This window comes from Sus scrofa, chromosome 18 (genome assembly GCF_054392235.1).
Source record: "Sus scrofa isolate SSC_HxYL_T2T_F1_AM1 chromosome 18, Sscrofa_HxYL_maternal_Yorkshire_Landrace_v2.0, whole genome shotgun sequence".
Taxonomy (NCBI): Eukaryota; Metazoa; Chordata; class Mammalia; order Artiodactyla; family Suidae; genus Sus; species Sus scrofa.
The window spans coordinates 38,573,310-38,594,164 of record NC_139400.1 but is presented as its reverse complement, the minus strand read 5'-3'; the positions used below and the strand labels follow the sequence as shown (position 1 = coordinate 38,594,164).

The 20,855-nt window shown below is 39.5% G+C and overlaps 3 protein-coding genes across 8 annotated transcripts in view; 2 read left to right on the top strand and 1 right to left on the bottom strand.

Moving 5' to 3' along the window:
* The window catches only part of TFEC (transcription factor EC), a 631,163-nt gene that overhangs the window by 474,134 nt on the left and 136,174 nt on the right, over window positions 1–20,855 (bottom strand). The window lies entirely within an intron of this gene.
* Window positions 15,518–20,855, top strand: part of CAV1 (caveolin 1) — a 34,690-nt gene continuing 29,352 nt past the window's right edge. Inside the window, 2 exon segments of one of the 4 annotated variants that reach the window (NM_001348935.2) lie at window positions 15,518–15,607; window positions 17,028–17,192. In NM_001348935.2, the coding sequence (NP_001335864.1) occupies window positions 15,578–15,607; window positions 17,028–17,192 (195 nt within the window). In that variant the 5' untranslated portion in view covers window positions 15,518–15,577. 4 annotated transcript variants of the gene reach the window in all.
* LOC146394988 (uncharacterized) lies at window positions 15,703–20,308 on the top strand. The gene is made up of 2 exons (XM_085006045.1): window positions 15,703–16,328; window positions 17,028–20,308. The coding sequence occupies exon 1, from the start codon at window positions 15,846–15,848 to the stop codon at window positions 16,302–16,304; it is 459 nt and encodes a 152-aa protein (XP_084862171.1). The 5' UTR covers window positions 15,703–15,845; the 3' UTR covers window positions 16,305–16,328; window positions 17,028–20,308.

The following is a 20,855-nucleotide window of genomic DNA, read 5'->3' as shown; positions in this document are numbered from 1 at the left end:
TAATTAGTATTTAATTATTTATTTTATTTGAGATTTTTTTCTACCAAAATCACTGCTAAACCACCATAATCATTGCCATCTTCATCTTTGCCTGCCTAGTTTCCATAGCCTCCTAAGTAGCCTCACTCTCAGCTTCAAAATGATCTTTTCCAGTCCATCTTCCCCTTAAAAAAAAAAAAAAAAAAGATTTCATCGAGACGTCTATGTCATTCCCCTGATTAAACTATCAATTATATGTGATTCCCCTTAGAATAAAATTCAAGCTCTTGAGCAATGTTCTTAAGGCCTTCACTATCAATCCATTGCTGTCTTCAGCAACTCCTTTCTGCAGCCCTCACTTAAGCACCCAGCCCTCTCCTGACCCATGGCAGCATCACTCTTCCTCTCATGGCCTTTCTAACCCCTTCTGTTTCCAAAACTCCTCCACATTAAAGTGCCTCTTCTATGTCTTTATATAAAATCTTACACACACCTCTATTATCACTTACCACCTGGTAAAACTAACCCTGTTGACTAACCCTCTTGGACTGCTGGTTAGTTTTCCTGGGATTCTGAAATGGTGCCCAGCTCTGAGTGAGGTCAATCAGTATTTTCTGAATGAATGACTACATAAATAAATAAGTGAAGAAAATTTGAGATGGTTATAGAACTGAAACGGGAATCATATTTTGATGCCATAATTTTCTTAATTTGTAAAGGGGGTTTGAAAAGTGTTGATTATCATAAGATTTTCCTATCATTTCCTCACTCATGAATTATTAGGTTGGAAAAACTAAAATGTATATAAATTACATGAGGTGTATTTCATCCTTTGGGAGTAATGCCTGTCTTTACTCTCAATTTTTTATCTGAAATTTATTTTCACATTTTGGGGGATAATAAATGCTAGTACTTAGAAAGTGGTTTAGAAACATTCTCTCTGGCATTTTAGAGTGTTGCTATGTCTTTTACTCTCTTATTTCCCATTTTGAAAGTTACAGCACTAAAACATTGTTTTTAACAGTTTTATATTTTAGAAAACACTGTCCCATACGAATCCAGGACAAATAGCATAGGGGAGAAATTATATAAATAATGGCTCAGTTTCTTTAGCTTGCAACTTTGTCATTTTTGAATGTTTACTTAAGATAATAAAAGCACACAGGATATTTACAAGGCTACATATTACTTTAAGATTTAAAAAAATGGTAGGCAGTGCTGCAATGAAAAATTACCACCACTAATACAATTTATCATAAATCAGGATTTGGTATATTTCCTTCCTTCCAGCTATATACATGTGTAGGAAGGACAGAGAAAGTATTGAAAGAGGATGTAACAAAGGATAAGGATATACCAGATACTTAGGTTACATTTTTTAGGAATAAAAATAATTTGGGCTTCCATATATAATCATCCCAATTTCTTTTCCATTGTTCACCCCAAAGTAGCCAAATGAGCAAAAGAAGGTACCATGTTGTATTTTTAAATCATTTTTGTACCCACTCCTCAGCTTCCTTCTTTGGACTATATCTGAACTGCCACCACTGGAACCTTACACCTTGATGCCTGTCTAAGTAAAAGCATACCTGTCAGCGCAGGGGTGGGGGGTAACATTTCAATCTATTAGCAGGCATCAATTACTTCAATGTAAATGGATTATCTGAGAAGGGGATATTGAAAACCATGTAAAGGACCTGAAAATGAGAGCCTCGAGCCAAGCACCGTGTAAGAGCATCCTACACTGATTAAAAGACATGCCACCAAAGAGAAATTCAAGTCAGAAAAGGAAAAATGAGAGGCTCCAATAATACAATCTTGATCCTTCACAGTTTTGCTTTTGGACACCTCTGCTCAAACTCCTAGTGAAGGGGAACAATGAAAACCAAACAGGATAGAAGGAGTTGAAGTCAGCTAAGACCATAAAGGAAAGTTCCTCATGTCTCATGGAATGAAAAGGGGCTTGAGGGCACCCCTAGAACCCTGTGCCCTAAAGATAATGGCAGAAGAGAAAAGTTAAAATGAAAACTGTACTACAACTTTTGGTCATCTGTCTCTCTTCCACTTTACCTCGCTGTGTGTTGACTGTTGCAGTGTATTTGTGGTAAAGAAAAATGACCATGCAGCAGTCAGAGACATCAGGACACCACGTTAACAATTATCCAAAAATAGGACAGACACCTATCTGCCTGCACGCAGAAGTGTTAGGTCATTCAGCTTGGCTGAACAGCTGGAGAAGTCGTTTTGTCATTATAGGAAAAGGTAGGAGTGGAGAATGACGAGAGAAAGGAAAAGCCATGACTCAGAATGGGAAACAGCACGTAACCAAGGGCAAATATTTCTCCCAGACATAAATGGATCAGGAAGAGATAGGAGCTACAGGTCATCCTTGGAGCACTCTTCTCTCCCCCTGCCTCTGAGTAGTTTGTCATGAGTACCTGCCAGTAACACAAGGGGAGAGAAGGGCAGGAGGCAGGACCTGCCTCTCTAGTTGAATGGCACATCAGTTCTAGCCAACTGCTGGCTCAGCTAACTGGGACAGTGAAACAAGGACTCATTTGGAAAGCTGCAAGGATAAACACCATTTCCCAGGGAGGCAGGTGGCAAGGATAACACATTTCTTTTACTGAGAAGGAAACTATTTGGAATCCTTCATGCATTATAACAGTGTGAGAATTCTGATCTACAATACAAATAATAACATTTCCATTTGTCGAACATTTATTACCTTCTGGGCATTTATTTAATCTACACAATAATTCTATGATGTAGGTTCTGTTAACATCTTCATTTTTCAGATGAGAAAACTGATGCCCAAAGTTGAAGAATTTTCTCAAGATCACACGGGAGTCAGGATTTGAGCCAAGAGAGTCTGTCAGGAGAGTTTTAGGTTCCTAATCACCAGAGAAATTATCTGCCATTTCTAGGCTGTGGGTATGGCTGTTCTAATGACTAGTTCTCCTTTCTGACCAAAATCTTCTTTTTCACTCATCATTCACTCATGTCACCCTTCCTGCTCTGAAAGACACCTTTTTTCTTTCCTTCCTCCCACAAATGGAGTCAATTCAAAGTCCTCAGTGATCAAAGCTCTCCCCCAAGCTGATATCTGGGTTCCCTCTATCCTTCTCTCTTCCCTCTAATCCCTGAGCCCTCCTCCAGCCTTATTCTCTACTTTCCTGAGCACACCCTTTCTTCCCCTGTATAATCTGTGCCCTAGGCCCTAACATCAGAAAAATTTCTTTCAAATGCCGTTATTCTCATGTTTTATAAATTTCATAAAATTGTACCTATCTTTAACAAAGACTTACTTCTTATGTACCAAAAGCACAATGATGATCTCTTCCCTCAATTCTAGACCTCCGGACATGTAAAATATTAACAATTACAGTAATAATTTCTCTCTAGGCTAAGCATATATCTTCCTAGATAGGGGCCACATTTCATAAGTTTCTTCATTTGGTTGGAAATTTCTTATCAGTTTGTATATCTTTTAGTATGTTACACATTCCTATTGTCAGTTATTTTGCTTTGGAAATCCCAGGAAAACCATATATAAATTTATTTTCCTTCTATAGGATAATTTGCTCATGGCAAGTTTTCAAAAGCAGAAAAACTAGATTGGAGTATACAATCATATTAATGGCTTGTTTGTATATTATTACACTGCTTTTCAATTATACAATTTATAATTGCAATAGCAGTGTATGTGTCTCTCTACATTATCAGCATTTACATGTATATCAATATAAGAGTGCTGCAAATATATACAACGTATATAATTTTTACTAAGATATTAAGTGGTATTATGCAACAACATTGTAGTATTCCATTTTGCACATATAAAAACTTAACATTTTTCTACAGTGATAGTATTGTGATCCTCATACGAATTTTTCCCATAATTTTTCATTCACTTCTAATATAGTAATGCTGTCTGTGCTTTGCAATAATGGTTATGCTAAAAACCTATCACAGGTCATGGCATTTATATTTCCCAGTATTGGCAATGGCCAGTAGGGGCCCACCCACTCCTCTGCTCTTCCTTCTCTCTTTCTCTCTCTACTCTCATCCAGTCCAGAGAACTGAATATTTTAGATGGCTTTGAAGGGTGAAGGTTTATGATATTTTGCTGTGAGAGAGGAAAAACTCAGTGGATCACACAACATGATCTCGATTTCTTTATAAGTTTGTCTTAAATGATCTACCAAAATTTAATATTTTTTCTAATTGAGACTTGGTAAATAAAGAAATAATCAAAGGAAAATGTTTGCAAAGGCAAAGAGTTTTTACATACATATTTTCTCCAAAAATAATAGCAGTAAATCACTACCAAAATAGAGAGCAGTATGGAAAATGAGAAGTTATGACAATAGAATATGTAAAAAGAAGCATTAGATGCAATGAGGTCTTCCTCCTCAGCTTAGATATGACTTTGCTGAGGCAGTCACAGGAATAGCACACATTATTTAGGGTTAGGTAATATAAACAAGATGAAAATCTCCACAGAGCATCTAGCTTATTCAATCAATTTCATGGGCTACTCCATGTGCAAGGGACATGAAGGCGGTGGAAGGGGTGGAGGGAGGGCTATGATCAAAGCATTAGAAATTGCATTATCATGTAGAAAAAAACAGCAATCAACCGAATTTTTATATACTTTTTATTTAGACAAGAGGAAAGGAAGGTCTTGTGATGATTAAAAATTTGAAAAAGAGCCAGAGTTGTTGGTATTTTATATTCTAAAGATGATTAAGGAGCCACATAAAAGATGAAAAATGCTTTATGGAGTGATTTTTATTAAAAATTTTTTTCCTGAAAAAAAGCCTAAGTGGAGTTATCTTAAGTGATAATTTTATCAGAGTGGGCACACACAAAAAGAAGTGTATGTCTCCTAAATATATTCAAACAGGGGGAAATGGCAAAAAGAAGATCGTAAAATACTTTTCCTGGAAGAATTGTGGGAATGATGAGACAGATCAGATGCAGGCAGACTCTATGCTACATGATGAATTAGGGATGCATTTGAAGATTTCCATGATTTTATGATTTTTAGAGTTGAAGAAATATTCTGAATTGAAAAGGCAAATCTTTCCAGTCTTAAAATCGTTATAAAGTCAGCCAAGCATGACACATTTCTAGCACAGGTTGAGGTTCAGCTACTTTGAAGCTATCCCTCAGAAACTGCACTGTCTTCCATAAAGTTAATAGGCCAGTGCTGGCTCAGCTCTTGCCACAGCTAATACTTCTTGGGTGTGGCCAATGAGAGAATTTAATACAGCTCAATTCTTTTTGTAGCTAAACAGGAACAAAAAACAAACAAAAAAAAGAAAGAAAAAATCCACCACCAACACCGCAACCACCAAAAAAACCCATCTAGGGACTTCCCCTTGTGGCTCAGTGGTAAGGAACCTGACCATGAGGACAAGAGTGTGATCCCTGGCCCACCTCAGTGGGTTAATGATCTGGAGTGGGCTGTGGTGTCGTCTGGTAGCTGCAGCTCAGATTAGACCCCTAGCCTGGGAACTTCCATATGCCATGGGTGTGGCCCTAAAAAGACCAAAAAAAAAAAAAAAGAAGCCATTTGGCTGCTGCCCAGTTTGTAATTTCACATTCCAAGAAGACTTCAGTTTATAGAAATGGAAAGAACTGCCAGTTCCCTGCAAGCAGCTTGGCCAGTTTAGCTCGTAGGGTTCCCCCTTAAACGATGCTTCCTTTAATTTGCTTACAAATATTTCTTTAATAGCATGTTACTTCCTTTTCAGAGTTGGGATTCCCTGTAAGTCATCCAGGCTGGTTTCTACTGCTCTTCCCATGATGATGAACAGGCTCTTTTATGCATGTACTTGTGGAAATTTTTCTTCATTCATAGGAAAGGGTCTGAGTTTTGTTTGGGGGAGGGATGGTTTTTTTTTGTTTTGTTTTGTTTTTTCGGTTTATTCCCTGACATAACTTCTGCATTCTAAAACACCTTCGGAAAATACACATTTTCAAGTTTCCCCTGGATTGCTGCTTTTCAAAGTTTAATGTGCTCATGAATAATCTGGAGATCTGGAGATCTCATTAAAATTCAGATTTTGATTCAGTAAATCTGGGATTGGGCCTTAGATTCTGATTTATAAAAAGTTCCCAGCTGATGCTGATGGTGATGCTACAGCTCCCTTTGAGTAGCAAGCCCTGGTAATGAGCTTGAGTAAAACTTGGAGAGAAGTGAAGATGAAGTAGTTGCACACAGAGAAAAGAAGAAGCTGACAGAGAGATTATTTGTTTGGCCCTCTAAAAAGATTGTGGTCTGTCCCATAACTAGAGTCCCCCAAATCAGCTTTAAAAAACACATTCACATTGCCTCTCAAGTAAGGTAAACTGGTTGACAGCAAAGCCAGCAAAGCAGACTTAAGCCCATCATCTAGTATGTACAAAAACTGATGTTACAGTCACAAGTTTTCCTGAGAATTAGTTAAAAAAAAAAATATATATATATATATATATATAATCATAAAGTAAAGTTCTCTATGGTCAATATGAACTTATATATACTTTTTGAACAGTGAACTGTTTCATGATAAAGTATCATTGCCTCAAAGTGTAGTTGTAGAGATAAATTTTCCCTAGGTAAAAGCAACTGCTGGTAAATAGTTTATTTATTAGGGAAAGGGCCAAAAGGAAAGGAGAGTTTCCTTTGTTAAATAATGGAGCTCTGACAAAGCCAGATGGCTTGGTTACAAAACAAAGGGCTTTTATAAAGGACTCCTCCCAAATGTTTACATTAAGAAAAATACTGAAGTTTTATATCTCCTTATAAGTTCAGGGTGATATTCAAGGACTACTACTATTTTTATTCTTTACCATTTCATTATAATTAAAATAGAATTTTTAAATTATTTGTTAAAATATACAATGTTCTAATATGCTGTTTAAACATTCTACTAGTATACTATAAAATGTAAATATCCCAAGTATATACTATAGTATATAATATCATATTTTATTATTCTATTAGGTTTTCTAAGAGTTAGTCATACTTTGGATAAGATTTATAGAGTTTCCATTTTTCTAAAGGGTGGTCATACTTTTGTTTCACTTGAATAGGAGGAAATGTAGTCACTGTCCACATATCTAAACAGTCTACTTCTCTCAATTAGATGTAATGTAGTAATCTGGCTTACCACTTGACCCCAATTTTTCTGAAAAATTGCTATGCCCAAGCCTGATGTTAAACATTTTCAATCTTGGATTAGCTAGGGCAGTAATTATTATTTTTATTACTGCTATAAATCTACCTAGATAAAAAAAAAGAGACAAATATATTTATCTCTCATGTCATGCTGATTACCCCTTGATTGTATTAGTATTTGGCCTAAGACTTTCTCTCTTTAATGAATGCTAGAATAATTATTTTGGTAGGGCTATTATAATCCAGTTATTAAAATAGTCAAGGTAACAGTTCTCATTGTGGCTCAGTGGGATAGAGTCTGACAATGTCTCTGTGAGGATACAGGTTTAATCCTGGCCTGGCTCAGAGGGTTAAGGATCTGGTGTTGCCACAAGCTGCAGCAAAGGTTGCAGATGCAGCTTGGATCGGGTGTTGCCGTCGCTGTGGTGTTGGCTCACAGCTGAAGCTCTGATTCAACCTATGGGCAAGGAACTTCCATGTGCTGCAGGTGTGGTCATAAAAAGAAAAAAAAAAATAGTCAAGGTAGGTAGCTCTCCCAATTTCATGGCAGTTAGATTGTTTATAATGTCATCATAATAAGATGGTGAATTGAACTTGGAATTTTAAATGGACTTTAAGCACAAATAAGAAAGAACCAGTGTGATTTGTGTTTGCTTATCATTTAGCATTTTCTCAATATTTAGATTTACTTGTATGCTGGCAAATCAGATCATGTTATAATTTTGTTTTCAATGTAATTTTTGGGAAAAAATAAAGTGAAAAATTTGCAGATAAAAGAAAAACCATGTGTGTAAATTTTGAATACATACTTGCAGAGACAAAAATTGCTGCATTTTCAAAGAAAATCACAAGTTTCATGCTACTGAATTCTAAATCCAGAACAATAATAATGGTGATGACAATAAGATGGCCTAATTTTTAAAAGTAAGATAGTCATCTGCCTTGAATACTGTATTCTGCTTTAAGGCAAGAGACTATACCTTGTGGTCTGCTGGGCCACTCATTCTGAGGTCCTCTGACAAGCATCATTGAGAATCTTCATATAGAAAATCTGTATTTAATTTAAGAGATTTTAATAGAAGACATTCGAAATATCTTCTATTAAACAGTTCTATTTCAATTGTTTAATAGAAATATTTTAAAAATATTATGTAAATCTCTCTGAAAATAGAATAAAAAATAGGAAAGGATATCTCAGAAATTAGATTAAAACTTGAAAAATTAAAAACCAAAAACCAGTTTCCAATGACCACACAAGGATGTTGTAGATTTGGCCCCTAGCACCTTGCTGCATTTACGACTTCGGCTTGGCCTCATTTTGGTGGGATTCAGTTCCTAGTCCCTTCACTTTGGGCTGAGTCTTGTGACTTGCTTTGGCCTACAGAACAGGGCAGAAGTGACAGTGTGTTTTCCAAGTATAAGGCTTCCAGAAGCTTTGCCTGCATATTTTATCTTGCCCTTGTGCCTCTGCTACTCCTTGAAGCATAAGAAGAACCCCCCCTGATTAGTTTGCTGCTTCAAGGAGGATGGGAAATGCGGAATAGAGCTAGCACAGATCTGTAATGAGAATCACAGCTGCCCCAGCCACCCCAGCCTAGATCAGCTGAGCCCCAGCTGAGCCAATTCATAGATCTGTGAGAATAAATGGTCGTTCTTTACAGATTTGTAGTATTTTATTTGTGCTGAATTATCATAGCAATAATTGATATACCCTAAAATTCAATTTTAAAATATTGTGTTAGAAATGTGATAAAAAAAAAAAAAAGGTTTATTGCACCTTTCACTTTTAATTAGCTGTTGTAAACTTAGACATAGTCATAAAGCCTCATCTGTACTGATCTGGAACTTACAATACATTTATAACTTTACCAATTTTAGTTAGAACACAGGCAAGAACTGCACTTTTCTACACAGGATTTGCTACTCAAAAGTTTCCCATCAAATTATATTTATTTCAATAATACTAAGGAACCAGTCAGATTGATTTTTTCTTGAATAACAAAGATTTGATAAGACAATTATATAGTAAACTGATACGGTAAAAGCTAAAGGCTAAATATATTATCCCACCATCAATATTCTGAACTAATTAGAAAGATAGAATACTTAATGTAAGGCTATCAATGAAATATAAATATTGGTAGAAGTTCTAAAATTATATATTTGTAATTTGAACTTGAGAGTTTGTTATAATTCAGAAATTCCAAGTAGACCTTAAGAGATATTGCTAGTAATATCTTACCAAGATTATTTTTACTTCCAGTTTTACTGAGACATAATTGACACATAGGGCTATATAAGTTTAAGGTACGTAGCATAATGATTTGACTTATATACATCATGAAATGATTATCCCAATAAATTTAGTGAACATCCATTTCATATAGATACAAAATTTTTAAAATAGGAAAAAAAATTCCTGTGATGAGAACTCTTAGGATTTATTGTAACAATTTTCATATATAACATACAGCAGTGTTAATTATATTTACCATGTTATATACTACATCTTATTACTCTTAAAACTTGAAGTTTGTAGTTTTTGACTACCTTCATCTAATTCCCCTCCAAGGGAAAAAGAAAAACTAGTGAATGATGACACTTTTGAAATGTTTACCGATGTTCTTTTCTGGATACTCATGGAGTGTTCCCCTACCCCAGCCACCACTATACCTAGAAAGATAATGACAATAGAAAAGCAGAGTAAAGGAGAGATAAGGCTTCTCTTGATTCCAAAAGCCTTAGTCCTGGGGGAATTCAGGACATTAAAAAATTGGTGATATATGAACAAGACTTCATGCTCAAGGGATAGGAAATTGGGAAAATAAGTAATTTTTGATACATACGCATCCTTAGCATGGGCCCAGATAAGCAGAAACTAAGAGCAGAGGTGCTTGTGCCTTCTGTTCTGGGTAAGTCCGTGGAGATAGCAACCCTCTAACATTCCTCTGCACAGTGGCTGGACATTCACCATAGGAGGCTCCATGAGGCTCCAACAGGCCTGCCTACCCAGATTTATTAGACTTGTACAGAGCCTCAACAAAAGGACAAAAGTAGCAAAAAGTATCTCAAGTCCTAAGGGTCATGTTGATTGAGCATGAGAAGCACTGTAGCAGTGTCCCCAGTAGACCAATTGCTGAGAATAGACCTGACGATATATCTATCAGCAAATCCAACATGTACAACTAAGGAAGAGACTCTCCTCTACAGACCTACCCCAAGATTCTTTGGTAATAATCCCCTCGAGTTTAAAAGCAATACAACCTTAACAAAAATGGAAGAAACCAGGAATTGATTGAGATGAAGGTTCTGCCACCTGAAGGAATGGGGATTTGTAAAAGAATTTAAGTTCAATTATTGTTGTTGTTATTATTATTATTATTATTATTGTCTTTTTAGGGATGTACCCACGGAATAAGGAGGTTTCCAGGCTGGGGTTGAATTGGAACTACAGTTGCCAGCTTACGCCATAGACACAGCAACACGGGATCTGAGCTGCGTCTTGTACACACAGCTCACAGAAACTCCACAGCAATCCCAGCCACATCTTGTACACCACAGCTCACAGCAATGTTGTACACCACAGCTCATGGCAACACCGGATCCTTAACACACTGAGTGAGGCCAGGGATCGAACCTGCATCCTCATGGATGCTAGTCAAATTTGTTTCCTCTGAGCCATGACAGGAACGCCAAGTCCAATTATTAAAAAAGAGAAAGTTAATTTCATACAGGACTTGAATGGTATCTATGTTATCCACTTTAAAAAATCTGAAGCAGGAGTTCCCGTCGTGGCGCAGTGGTTAACGAATCCGACTAGGAACCATGAGGTTGCGGGTTCGGTCCCTGCCCTTGCTCAGTGGGTTAACGATCCGGCGTTGCCGTGAGCTGTGGTGTAGGTTGCAGACGCGGCTCGGATCCCGTGTTGCTGTGGCTCTGGCGTAGGCCGGTGGCTACAGCTCCGATTCAACCCCTAGCCTGGGAACCTCCATATGCCGTGGGAGCAGCCCAAGAAATAGCAACAACAACAACAACAACAAAATCTGAAGCAGGAGTTACTGCGGTGGCTCAGAAAAAGCAAATCTGACTAGTATCCATGAGGATGCAAGTTCGATCCCTGGCCTCACTCAGTGGGTTAAGGATCTGGTGTTGCCATGAGCTGTAGTATAGGTCACAGACTCGGCTTGGATCTGGTGTTGCTGTGGCTGTGGTGTAGGCCAGCAGCTACAGCTCCTATTTGACCCCTAGCCTGGGAACTTCCATTTGCTGCAGCCATAAAACAAACAAACAAAAAAATCTGAAGCAAACCAGGCCAAACAAAATTATTTGATCAAGGTGATAGTTTCTGTTCATTATAGTATTTGATATATCTTAAATGGTTGAACTATTTTACAATAAAAATACTCTAAAGGAAAATACATTTATTGCAATCTTGAATCTGTGGTCTGAAATTTGTCCCCTTAACCCAAGCATTTTTATGATTTAGGCAGCATCCTCATCACTTTAAATGCATCACCTCATTAAAAGTCCATAGCACCCCTCTTGGACAAATGCCAATCATAATTTTTCACTTTACATTACAAATAAAGAAAGTAAAGGCAATTTAAAGAAATCAGTATGAAAAGAATACTTTTTGAGCCATCTTGGTCAGAAAGACTTTTAAGATGTAGAAATAGTTGTTTTCTTTTTTTAAGAAAATAAGTGGGAAAAAATCATTTAAGAGAGTCAAAATGGAAATTTCCAAAAAGAGGAAGATTTCAGTGAGGCCTTCAAGCCAAAACAGAGACAGGAAAGAACACGGTGATGAGGCAAAGTCTTCTACTAGAAAGCCATGTATAAAATGGAAAATATAGAAGACGGTGTGGCAAATATGGGAAGAGGCCTGAATGGAATCTGGGTTATGGGTGTTAATAGGGGAAGATATGAAAGCAGGTGATGGGGAAAAAAAAATTAAATATTCAACTGAAACACTGCTTGCAAAAATAATGATATTTATGTACTTGCATATAAATAGTCACTGCTCTAAAATGTACTCCCTCCCCTCTTGTCCTCCTCCCAAGGGTCCCCAACTTCCCAGGGAGCTAGCAGCAAGCCAGCAGGACTCTAAGGCATAGCTCCAGAGCTGTGACCCAAGACTGGAATGGCTGCTTGGTGGCTCTGTCATACTGATTATTAAATTGTTATATCACACCAAGTGATAACCCCTGTTATAATCCAAGCTATATTTCCCTTTTTGAACTAACAAAGGTACATTTGGGCAGTCTCAAGCTTCTGCAAGTTGGAAAATCTTAGAAAAATGACTGCTTTTCTAAGAAAAATTTTCTTAGAAATAAATCTGCTTTTTAAAACCTTCATATCATTAGATATGGTCAAACTTTAGATTCCTAATTCTGGAGTGGGCATTAAATGAAGCCAGTAGAGAGTATGAAGAGGACCTAGGGTGGTGGAGGTGGGAAGAGGAAGCTGTGCTAAGGGGTCAGGAGGCCTGGAAAAGAACACAAAAGGCAACAAACTTCAGTCTTGCCATGAGCAGGACTTCACTACACTATTTAAAAATCACATGACACATAAGTTGTTAACAGGTGCTAAGTTATTTATCAACTTTAAAACACTTCATTGCGCTACAAAACTCCTTAAGAACATTTTCATGCATTTATTTTAAATTTCAATTTCATTTCGAAAATGGCTATCTGTGTCCCTTTTAGTCTCTATATAGTAACATATAATGCATAAGCTGACCTTTAAGGCTGCTTCTTAAAAAAAAAATAAAGGGCAAATGATTGCCACTTACTTACTTTTTTTTAGTAAATAATTGAATATTTAGTAAATATTAACTTGCCTCTAAAGTCTAAAGTTATCTGTATATCAAAGAAAAATAATTTTTTCCACATAATTATTCATTTCAAACCTTTACTCTTCTAACAATGTACTACTTCATCTTTTCTTTATATCTGTATGAGTATCAAAGAAAAAAAATTGTTTTTTTCCCACATCATCTATTCATTTCAAATCTTTACTCTCCTAACAATGTACTACTTCATCTTTTCTTTATATCTCATAAAGTTGGATGGAGCCATTATCCAAATTAGCTGTTATAACCAGAATATGATCTGTTTCTCTTTGGTGCCAGATTCCTGTTGGGGCAGGTTAAAAAGAGTGTGTGGTTTTTCCTCTCATTAGGAATTCATTTTGGCATTGATAACACTTCCCTGGTCTTTATGAGTCCTTGTGCTGCTGCTGACTTTCAGGTAGACTTCCCCAGCAAGGCCGCTTTCCCTCCTTTGAGTGCTAGTTAAGCATTCACTCACAGGCCTCCCCTCAAAGGCCATTCCTTGCTGGAATGCAGGACATGCTCTCTCCCTGTTCCTGTTGACTTTTTTCACAGTCAAGATTACTCATCGCAGCTGAAGACTGAATAACAATAGATGGGAAACAGCTTCCACATTTTTCCATAGAACAAAACCTAACAGCTTTGCAGCCAACATTTACAAGGAAGAGTTAGAGAAACAGCCATCTTTTAGCAATCATTAGAAGCTGGGCACTACACAACATAGTGGCCCTGACACCACCCTCTTCTAAAATATCACATTTGTTAACACACAACCCGTTCAAAGTATTTAGAAGTGAAATTTGGTAGAAGTAGTATTACGAAAACTCAACTTTGGGAAGACCTTTAGTAGTCTAATAACTTGCCAGCATAATTAAAATCATGACAGCATTTGTGACATTTTCCTTACCATATAGTTGAAATTGATCTTTTCTTCAAAAATCGTATTAGCTTTTTGCTATTAACAATAACAAAAGCCTGTGCTTTGTCCTTAATGTCTTCTCTCCACCTAGATAATCAACTCTAGGAGTTCCATCCTCTATTTCCCCTCTCCTCCTTTTATGCCCACCCTCGTACTCCCTTTTCTAGACTGCCAGTAATTTTAATGTATCCTGTGCCCTTTCAAGTATGGTCCCAGCTTTTTCATTTCAAGTCATAATTTGACTTTTTTTTTTTTTTTTTTTTTTTTTGTCTTTTTGCTATTTCTTCGGGCCGCTCCCGCGGCATATGGAGGTTCCCAGGCTAGGGGTCTAATCGGAGCTGTAGCCACTGGCCTAGGCCAGAGCCACAGCAACGCGGGATCCCAGCCGCGTCTGCAACCTACACCACAGCTCACGGCAACGCCGGATCGTTAGCCCACTGAGTAAGGGCAGGGACCGAACCTGTAACCTCATGGTTCCTAGTCGGATTCGTTAACCACTGCGCCACGACGGGAACTCCATAATTTGACTTTTGATTGCATGTGGAATGTAATGTAAAATGTCCTTTCCATTTTTGGATAGTGAATTTCCTTATTATTGCCACAAAGTAAAAGGACCGATTCAATTCATTTTGTGCTGCATTATCATAAGGTAAAGAGAGAAGCCCTCAATTTGGGAACAGATAAAATACTTTAATTGCTAACAACTTTTTAAACATTCTAATTCATTATTAGAAAAAACAAGCCTCCCTTAACTCACAGCCAAGCACATTTTTAAAAATGAACCTTCTCTGGTAAACTGGAAACAATCAAATATTTGTATAATTGTAAATGTTTTATGTATTAACCTGTTGGCACAAATCTCTGTTCCAGAAAAAAAAAATAGTGATAATATTACGAAAGTTAAACATTTTTGCTTTTTATTTCAAAGCATTTGGGAAGCATTTCAGAAATGGTTGGGAATTGTTAAATTCTGCCTGCCTGCTTCTCCAAGTTTCCGTCCACACAGTGGAGATATAAACCAGTGTCACCAAAAGTTCGCCCCCCACACACACCCCACAGATTCCTTCCTTGTGTTTAGATGTGAAATGTACCTAAAAGTTCCCTGACATTTTTCATCCCTTCCTCTGTGAAAAGAGGAGACAGTTGTGTCTTAAGCAGCGATGGAACTTGGGCAGCATGAAGACAAATGGCTTAGAAGAGGGCAGAATTCTTCCTGAAGCTTGGGTGCCCATACTAGGCATATCGGCAGGGAGTCAACTCCCTCTGCTCCCCACCCCTGCTGGGATGATGCACTGCGAAAACATCTGCCCGCCTCAGAATGCCTCTCAGTGGCTTACAGCTGGAAAAATGTTGCCCCAGGTTTAAAATATCTGCCAAAGCAACCCAGTGCGAGTGAAACGCTTTCTCATTGCTCTTAGCTCCCTACGGGCGCTCCCGCCCTCTGCTGCCAGAACCTTGGGGATGTGCCTAGACCCGGCACAGAGCACATCCCCGCCAACCGCGAGCAGAACAAACCCTTGGCCGATTGCCAAGAGGCTCCCTCCCAGCCACCGCCCCCCCCCCGCCAGTGCCTCCCCCCCCCCGCCCCCCATACAATACAAGATCTTCCTTCCTCAGTTCCTTTAAATCACAGCCCAGGGAAATCTCCTCAGAGCCTTCATCCAGCCACGGGGCCAGAATGTCGGGGGGCAAATACGTAGACTCAGAGGTAGGATTGGGTGGGTGCGCTCTCGGCTCGGGCTCGCTCGCAAGGAGCGCTGCTTCTGCTATCTCCCACTCCAAATAGTCGAACTGCTTTGCTTGCCCCAGCTCTCTCTCGACTTTGGAGCACTCGCGCTGGCATTGCAGAGGAATGGGCCTGGGCGGGGAGGTGAAGAGGAGGCAGGAATGTTTTATTATGTTTTCTATTAGGAAGGGAGACCCTAAGCTAGAAGATCGCGGAAGAGATGGTGCTTGAGGTCCTGAAGTTAGGTCTGCCGAACCGACGAAGCGTTTCTGAATGGCTCAGGGGTGCTGACTTAATGCGGGGACCCTCATGGTCTGGCCCCTGCCTGCTGGGAGGCGGAGAGCTAGAGCGCTGGGTGGGAGGTTATTCACCCGCAGTCCTGGGGACAATCCCCGCCAGGCGCCTGCACCAGCTGGCCCGGGCAGCGGGCGCGCGTCCTGTTTGCACTTTCCGAACCTCTTGGGCCACCTCAAGAACTCTTCCCGCATATCGGTGCCTTGCAGGGGTGTCGGGAGAGGGGCACACCTCCCTTCCCCCTGACACTATCTCCCTCCCTAACACTGTCTCCCTCCCTTTCCAACCACCTCCTGGCGCTCGGGCTCCGCCTGGGTGTGGAGACCTCGTTTTCCCAAAAGCAGCCGCTGTGCAGCGACCGGCCGACTGCATAGGAGTGACCTAAGGGTGGGTGGGGGAAGCTGTGCAGGTGAGATACTGTTCTAGAGGAGTTTAGGGGGTCTGACACTCGGCTCCGCACAAAGACTGGGGATGCACAAAGACTGGGGAGTGGAGGGAGCTGCTGAGGGACCTAGAGCGAAGAGGGAGAATGAAATACGCGGGCAGATGCAAGGGAGGTGAGACGCAGCCAGGCAGCAACGAAAATAAAGTCACTCCGTGGGACCGGAGGTTCAAAAGGGATCTTAAGGATGAAACTAGAAGGGATTATGGAGAGAAAGGAAATGGGGGCCAGGGACGCGAGCAGGTGAAGCACTCGGTGAGAGGGTGGCGTGTCGGAGAGAGAGGCTGAAGAAAAGTCAGTCAGGTCCTCTCCCTTGTGGGGGTCTCGGCGGGGTGCTGCGGGCAAGGGCTTGCACAGAGCTGGGGCCAGGGCTGACCGGGCAGCGGAGTTTGTCCTGACCCCTGGCGGTGGCGGGCGGGGGAGGCAGGAGCTCCCTGCCTGGTACCGAGGGGTGTGGTGTCCTCTCCTCGATCCTCTTAAAAAGCTTGCGGCGCCAAGGAGTTTACTGTGCGCGGAGCCACCGCCTCTGAAGCGGTTAGTTCGATTTTAAGCTTCGAGGTTTGCCCCGCTGCCAGGCTGACTTTTCTGATTGCTGATTTTTCTTTTCGAAAATTTCTTCCCACTGCCGGTGCCACCCTCCCGTTCCTGGCCGTCCGCCCTCTACAGGGACATCTCTACACCGTCCCCATCCGGGAACAGGGCAACATCTACAAGCCCAACAACAAGGCCATGGCAGAGGAAATGAACGAGAAGCAAGTGTATGACGCGCACACCAAGGAGATAGACTTGGTCAACCGCGATCCCAAGCATCTCAACGACGACGTTGTCAAGGTAAGGTGAGGCAGGCGGCCAGCAAGAAAGAGTTTTGCCCCAAGGAGAGGCTGGCAGGGCAGGGCCAGATCTCCTCTGTCTGGCCAGCAGCCTGTGTATCTTTCCCTGTCTTTGCCACACCATTTTCTGGGTTTGACGTGCGGGAAATCCCAAGGTCCTCGGAAATGTCACATCTCTCCCCTTCCTCACCACCACCACCTTCTGCCTGTTGGTTCAGATGGAACTTAGCTAGCTTGAGTTTTGTAGGAGTTCATGTAACTGTGCCCTTCTTCTGGCAAATGTACTTCCAGATCTCAACAACAAACAGACCTGCACTCCTTGGGAGGGTGAGATATTTGCGCTGTCACCCTCTCTCTCTCTCAGTTTTCAGGTTAACTATCTAGTTAGGGTGGTACTCCACTGTACACAGAATTAAAGCAGTGAGGGTTTTTTGTTTTTTTTTTTTGTACAGTCTTGTTTCAAAGGTGATAATGGAATACTAAGTGGGAAGATTCCCTCAGCTAAAATTAAGATAACTTAAAGTGATTTTCTTCAAGTGGGTGGAAGGAAATGCTTCTGACTAAAGATGAAGTGTGTGTGGGGGGTGTATGTGTGTGTGTAGAATATTTAATATTTAGGTGAAGGGTATTTTAACTGGAAAAACATGGCACATATTAAACATAGGTAAGCATATTTACACAACCAAAAACAGTATGTGCCTCCTAATTTCTCCCACAAACCTCTAGTTAGGTATGGAAAGTTACTTCTTTAGTGACTACTTGGGTAAGTTTTCCTGGAGTTAATGGGACATTCAGGTTGGAGTTCCTTTTTATGGAACAATTTCAGGATGTGTTTGCTAGGATTAAAAATAGGTTAATTGAATGGGATAAGGGCCAAACTTAGATCTGTCTGGGTGGTCAGTTCATGATTATCATTATGTTATTCAACTTTGACCCTTTTAGCAAACCTCATCAGAGGAATTTATTGCTTGAACCCATTTTGATTGGGAAATCATAGGCCTGAACCATCCTTGGCAAAGGGTTTCCTTTCAGGAATGGGAAAGGCCAAGGAAATTCTTAGCCTGGAAGTTTAAAGTGTAAAGACCCCCAGAGCAGGGGTGGATAAGCAGTTTCCACCTACCCAGCCTCCTATCCAGCATGGGAGGGGCCATACTTCAGAGAGTGTTCACATTTATGAATAATATATTTCAAAAAGGGGAACAATTTAATCTGTAACTGGAAGGAATATGTAACTGTCAGAATTGACTCTCTTGGCTTGCTGGTGGAGGAAAAAGGAAAATTGGAGCATTAGCAAGCTTTTCTACTAGCCAGATTATGAACTATTTAAAAGCAGCAGCAACAACAAAAGTGCCTTATAAATTAGAAATTAGAATTGCTAAAAACTATTTACTAAAAATATTACCTTAAAGGAGTAAAGGGCATTTTTGCTTTTTTCCCTTCTCATGTAGTCTTGGGAAGAAGGAGAGGTACCAGGAAAAGAGGTAGATTTCAGAAAGGCCTAGCTTCATTAGAGCCTCCCTGTTGTTCCATTGCAATGTGAGTGGGATTCCTGGAGCAAGCAAACCTCCCAGATGAGTCAGAGGCCAGCAGTGTGGATGTGGGTCTCCACACACAGCATGACTAACTTGAGAAAGAAAGGCCCCACTGGGAAAAGAGACTTCAACACAGATGGAAAAAAAGCATAACTGGCTTAGTGGAAATAGCAGTTTACAAAACAGCTTTTCAAAGAGCAAATGTGGGGATCCTCGCATTAAAGAAATTAAAAGGAAGAGTTAGAGCAAGCTCCTGCTGGCTTAGAGAAAGCAAACCCCACCCTCTTGCTCATAGAACTATGAGCAAAACAAGACAATCAGAAAAATCCACTTTGTGAAGAATTTGGTAGGCTCACTTACTCAGATGCCTTCCCTAGAGAGGCCTTCAGAGAATGCCCTGCAAAGAGAAAGCAAAAAGTACTAACTGCTGGTAGGACCAGCAAAGGGGGCCTGTAGCCAATAGAGATTCCTACTGTATAATTTTTAATTTCAAGACCAAATGTAATGATAAAAACAGGGATACTCCTCTCCATGTTACTGTGACAATAAATAATAAATTTCCCTAAATTTTACTTTTGATGACATAGACTTCTTAATAGATATCCAAAGCTTCACTCTTAATGCATGGTAGCTTAAAACTTCACATGATAATAAAGAAACGGTGGTCAACTGAATCTACTGTTAGAGTTACTAAATCAGGTAAGAAAAGGTCTATTCTAAAAGAAAGCAGCTCTGTAAAAGCTGTCAGTTCTGTCCAATTATATAATCACTAGCCACTTGTCACTAACTCAATTTAAATTCCAGATAATTAATATTAAATACAATTTAAAACACAGTTCCTCAGTTACACAAGCTACATTTTGAATTCTCAACACTTAAGGCTAGTAGTACTGGACAGCACAGATATATAATATTTCCACCATCATGGAAATTACTATAGAACAGCACCAAACAAGAGTGTTTGTTCTCTCCATGTTAAAAAGGTCCCCATACCAAGCTTAGAAACTTGTAGATAGAGAAGAAATGAAACACTGATGTACAATGTGAAGAGCAGATACTACACTGGTACGTACTACAGTGCAAGGAGCTACATACTACAAAGGGTAATTCCTAAAATAAATCCTAGCAATCACAAAAATTTGAGTTGGTGAAGACAAAATGCATACAGATTAAAAATACATACATATAAACACAATATCACAACAGTAATCACTGCCAAATGGTAACTAATTGGTCCTTTTTGCTTTGACTGTCAGGAAACATAACTAGATTTTAAATTTCATTAATCCATGTTACTTACACTCTCCCACATATGTTTGAATTTTCTCTCATTCAACTGGCATGCTGTTTTATGTGGTCTCTATTGTAAACTTTCTCATCATCATTTTGGAAACAGACCAAATATATACTATAACAAACCAAAAAGTAAGTAGTATTGAATATTGCATAATAAGGTTTTTTTTAAAGTGAATCATCTTTATCTTGGTAATCATTCTACAATATGGATCTATATCAAGTCATCATGTTATATACTTTAAATATTATATTTGTCAATTATTCCTCAATAAAGCCTTTTAAAAGTGAATGGTATGGATATTAAGTGTTAGACCCTACTGTGGTGAGGGCAATAGGGTGAGAGAAAAAGGATACATTATAGATAGTTTAATGGAGAAGGGCATGAAGGAGGTGCAATCTGAGTTGGGTCAAAATGGACAGATGGAATGCAAATAGCTGAGAAAAGTACAAGAGGACATTAAAGAAGTTCAGTTTTGGTTTGGTAACTGACAAGGCATAGAGATGGAAATGTCTCACAAAGAGCATTAAGTCTGGAAGGATAAGTAGCCCATTTTTATTGAAATTAGAGTTCATATGGCATAGTGGTAGGTCACAGAAATGAAAAGACTAATTGTGGCCAGATAATAAAGTCCTGAATCCAGTATTCTTGATAAGTTTGAACTTTATCATGTCAGCAGTGAGAAGCCAGGAAGACCTCAAATTTGGGATGCCATGATGAAGGTGGGCTTTTTGGAAGATGACTGGTTAAGGTATAGGATATAATCAAAGGTAGCCAGTTTGGATGAGGAGTAAGCCAGTCTGGATGAGGAGCAAACAGTTATGGTGTTATTGCATCA

Bases quoted from the DNA above. Each gene is read 5' to 3' on its own strand.
- LOC146394988 (XM_085006045.1), top strand. From the start codon at position 15,846: ATGGTGCTTGAGGTCCTGAAGTTAGGTCTGCCGAACCGACGAAGCGTT.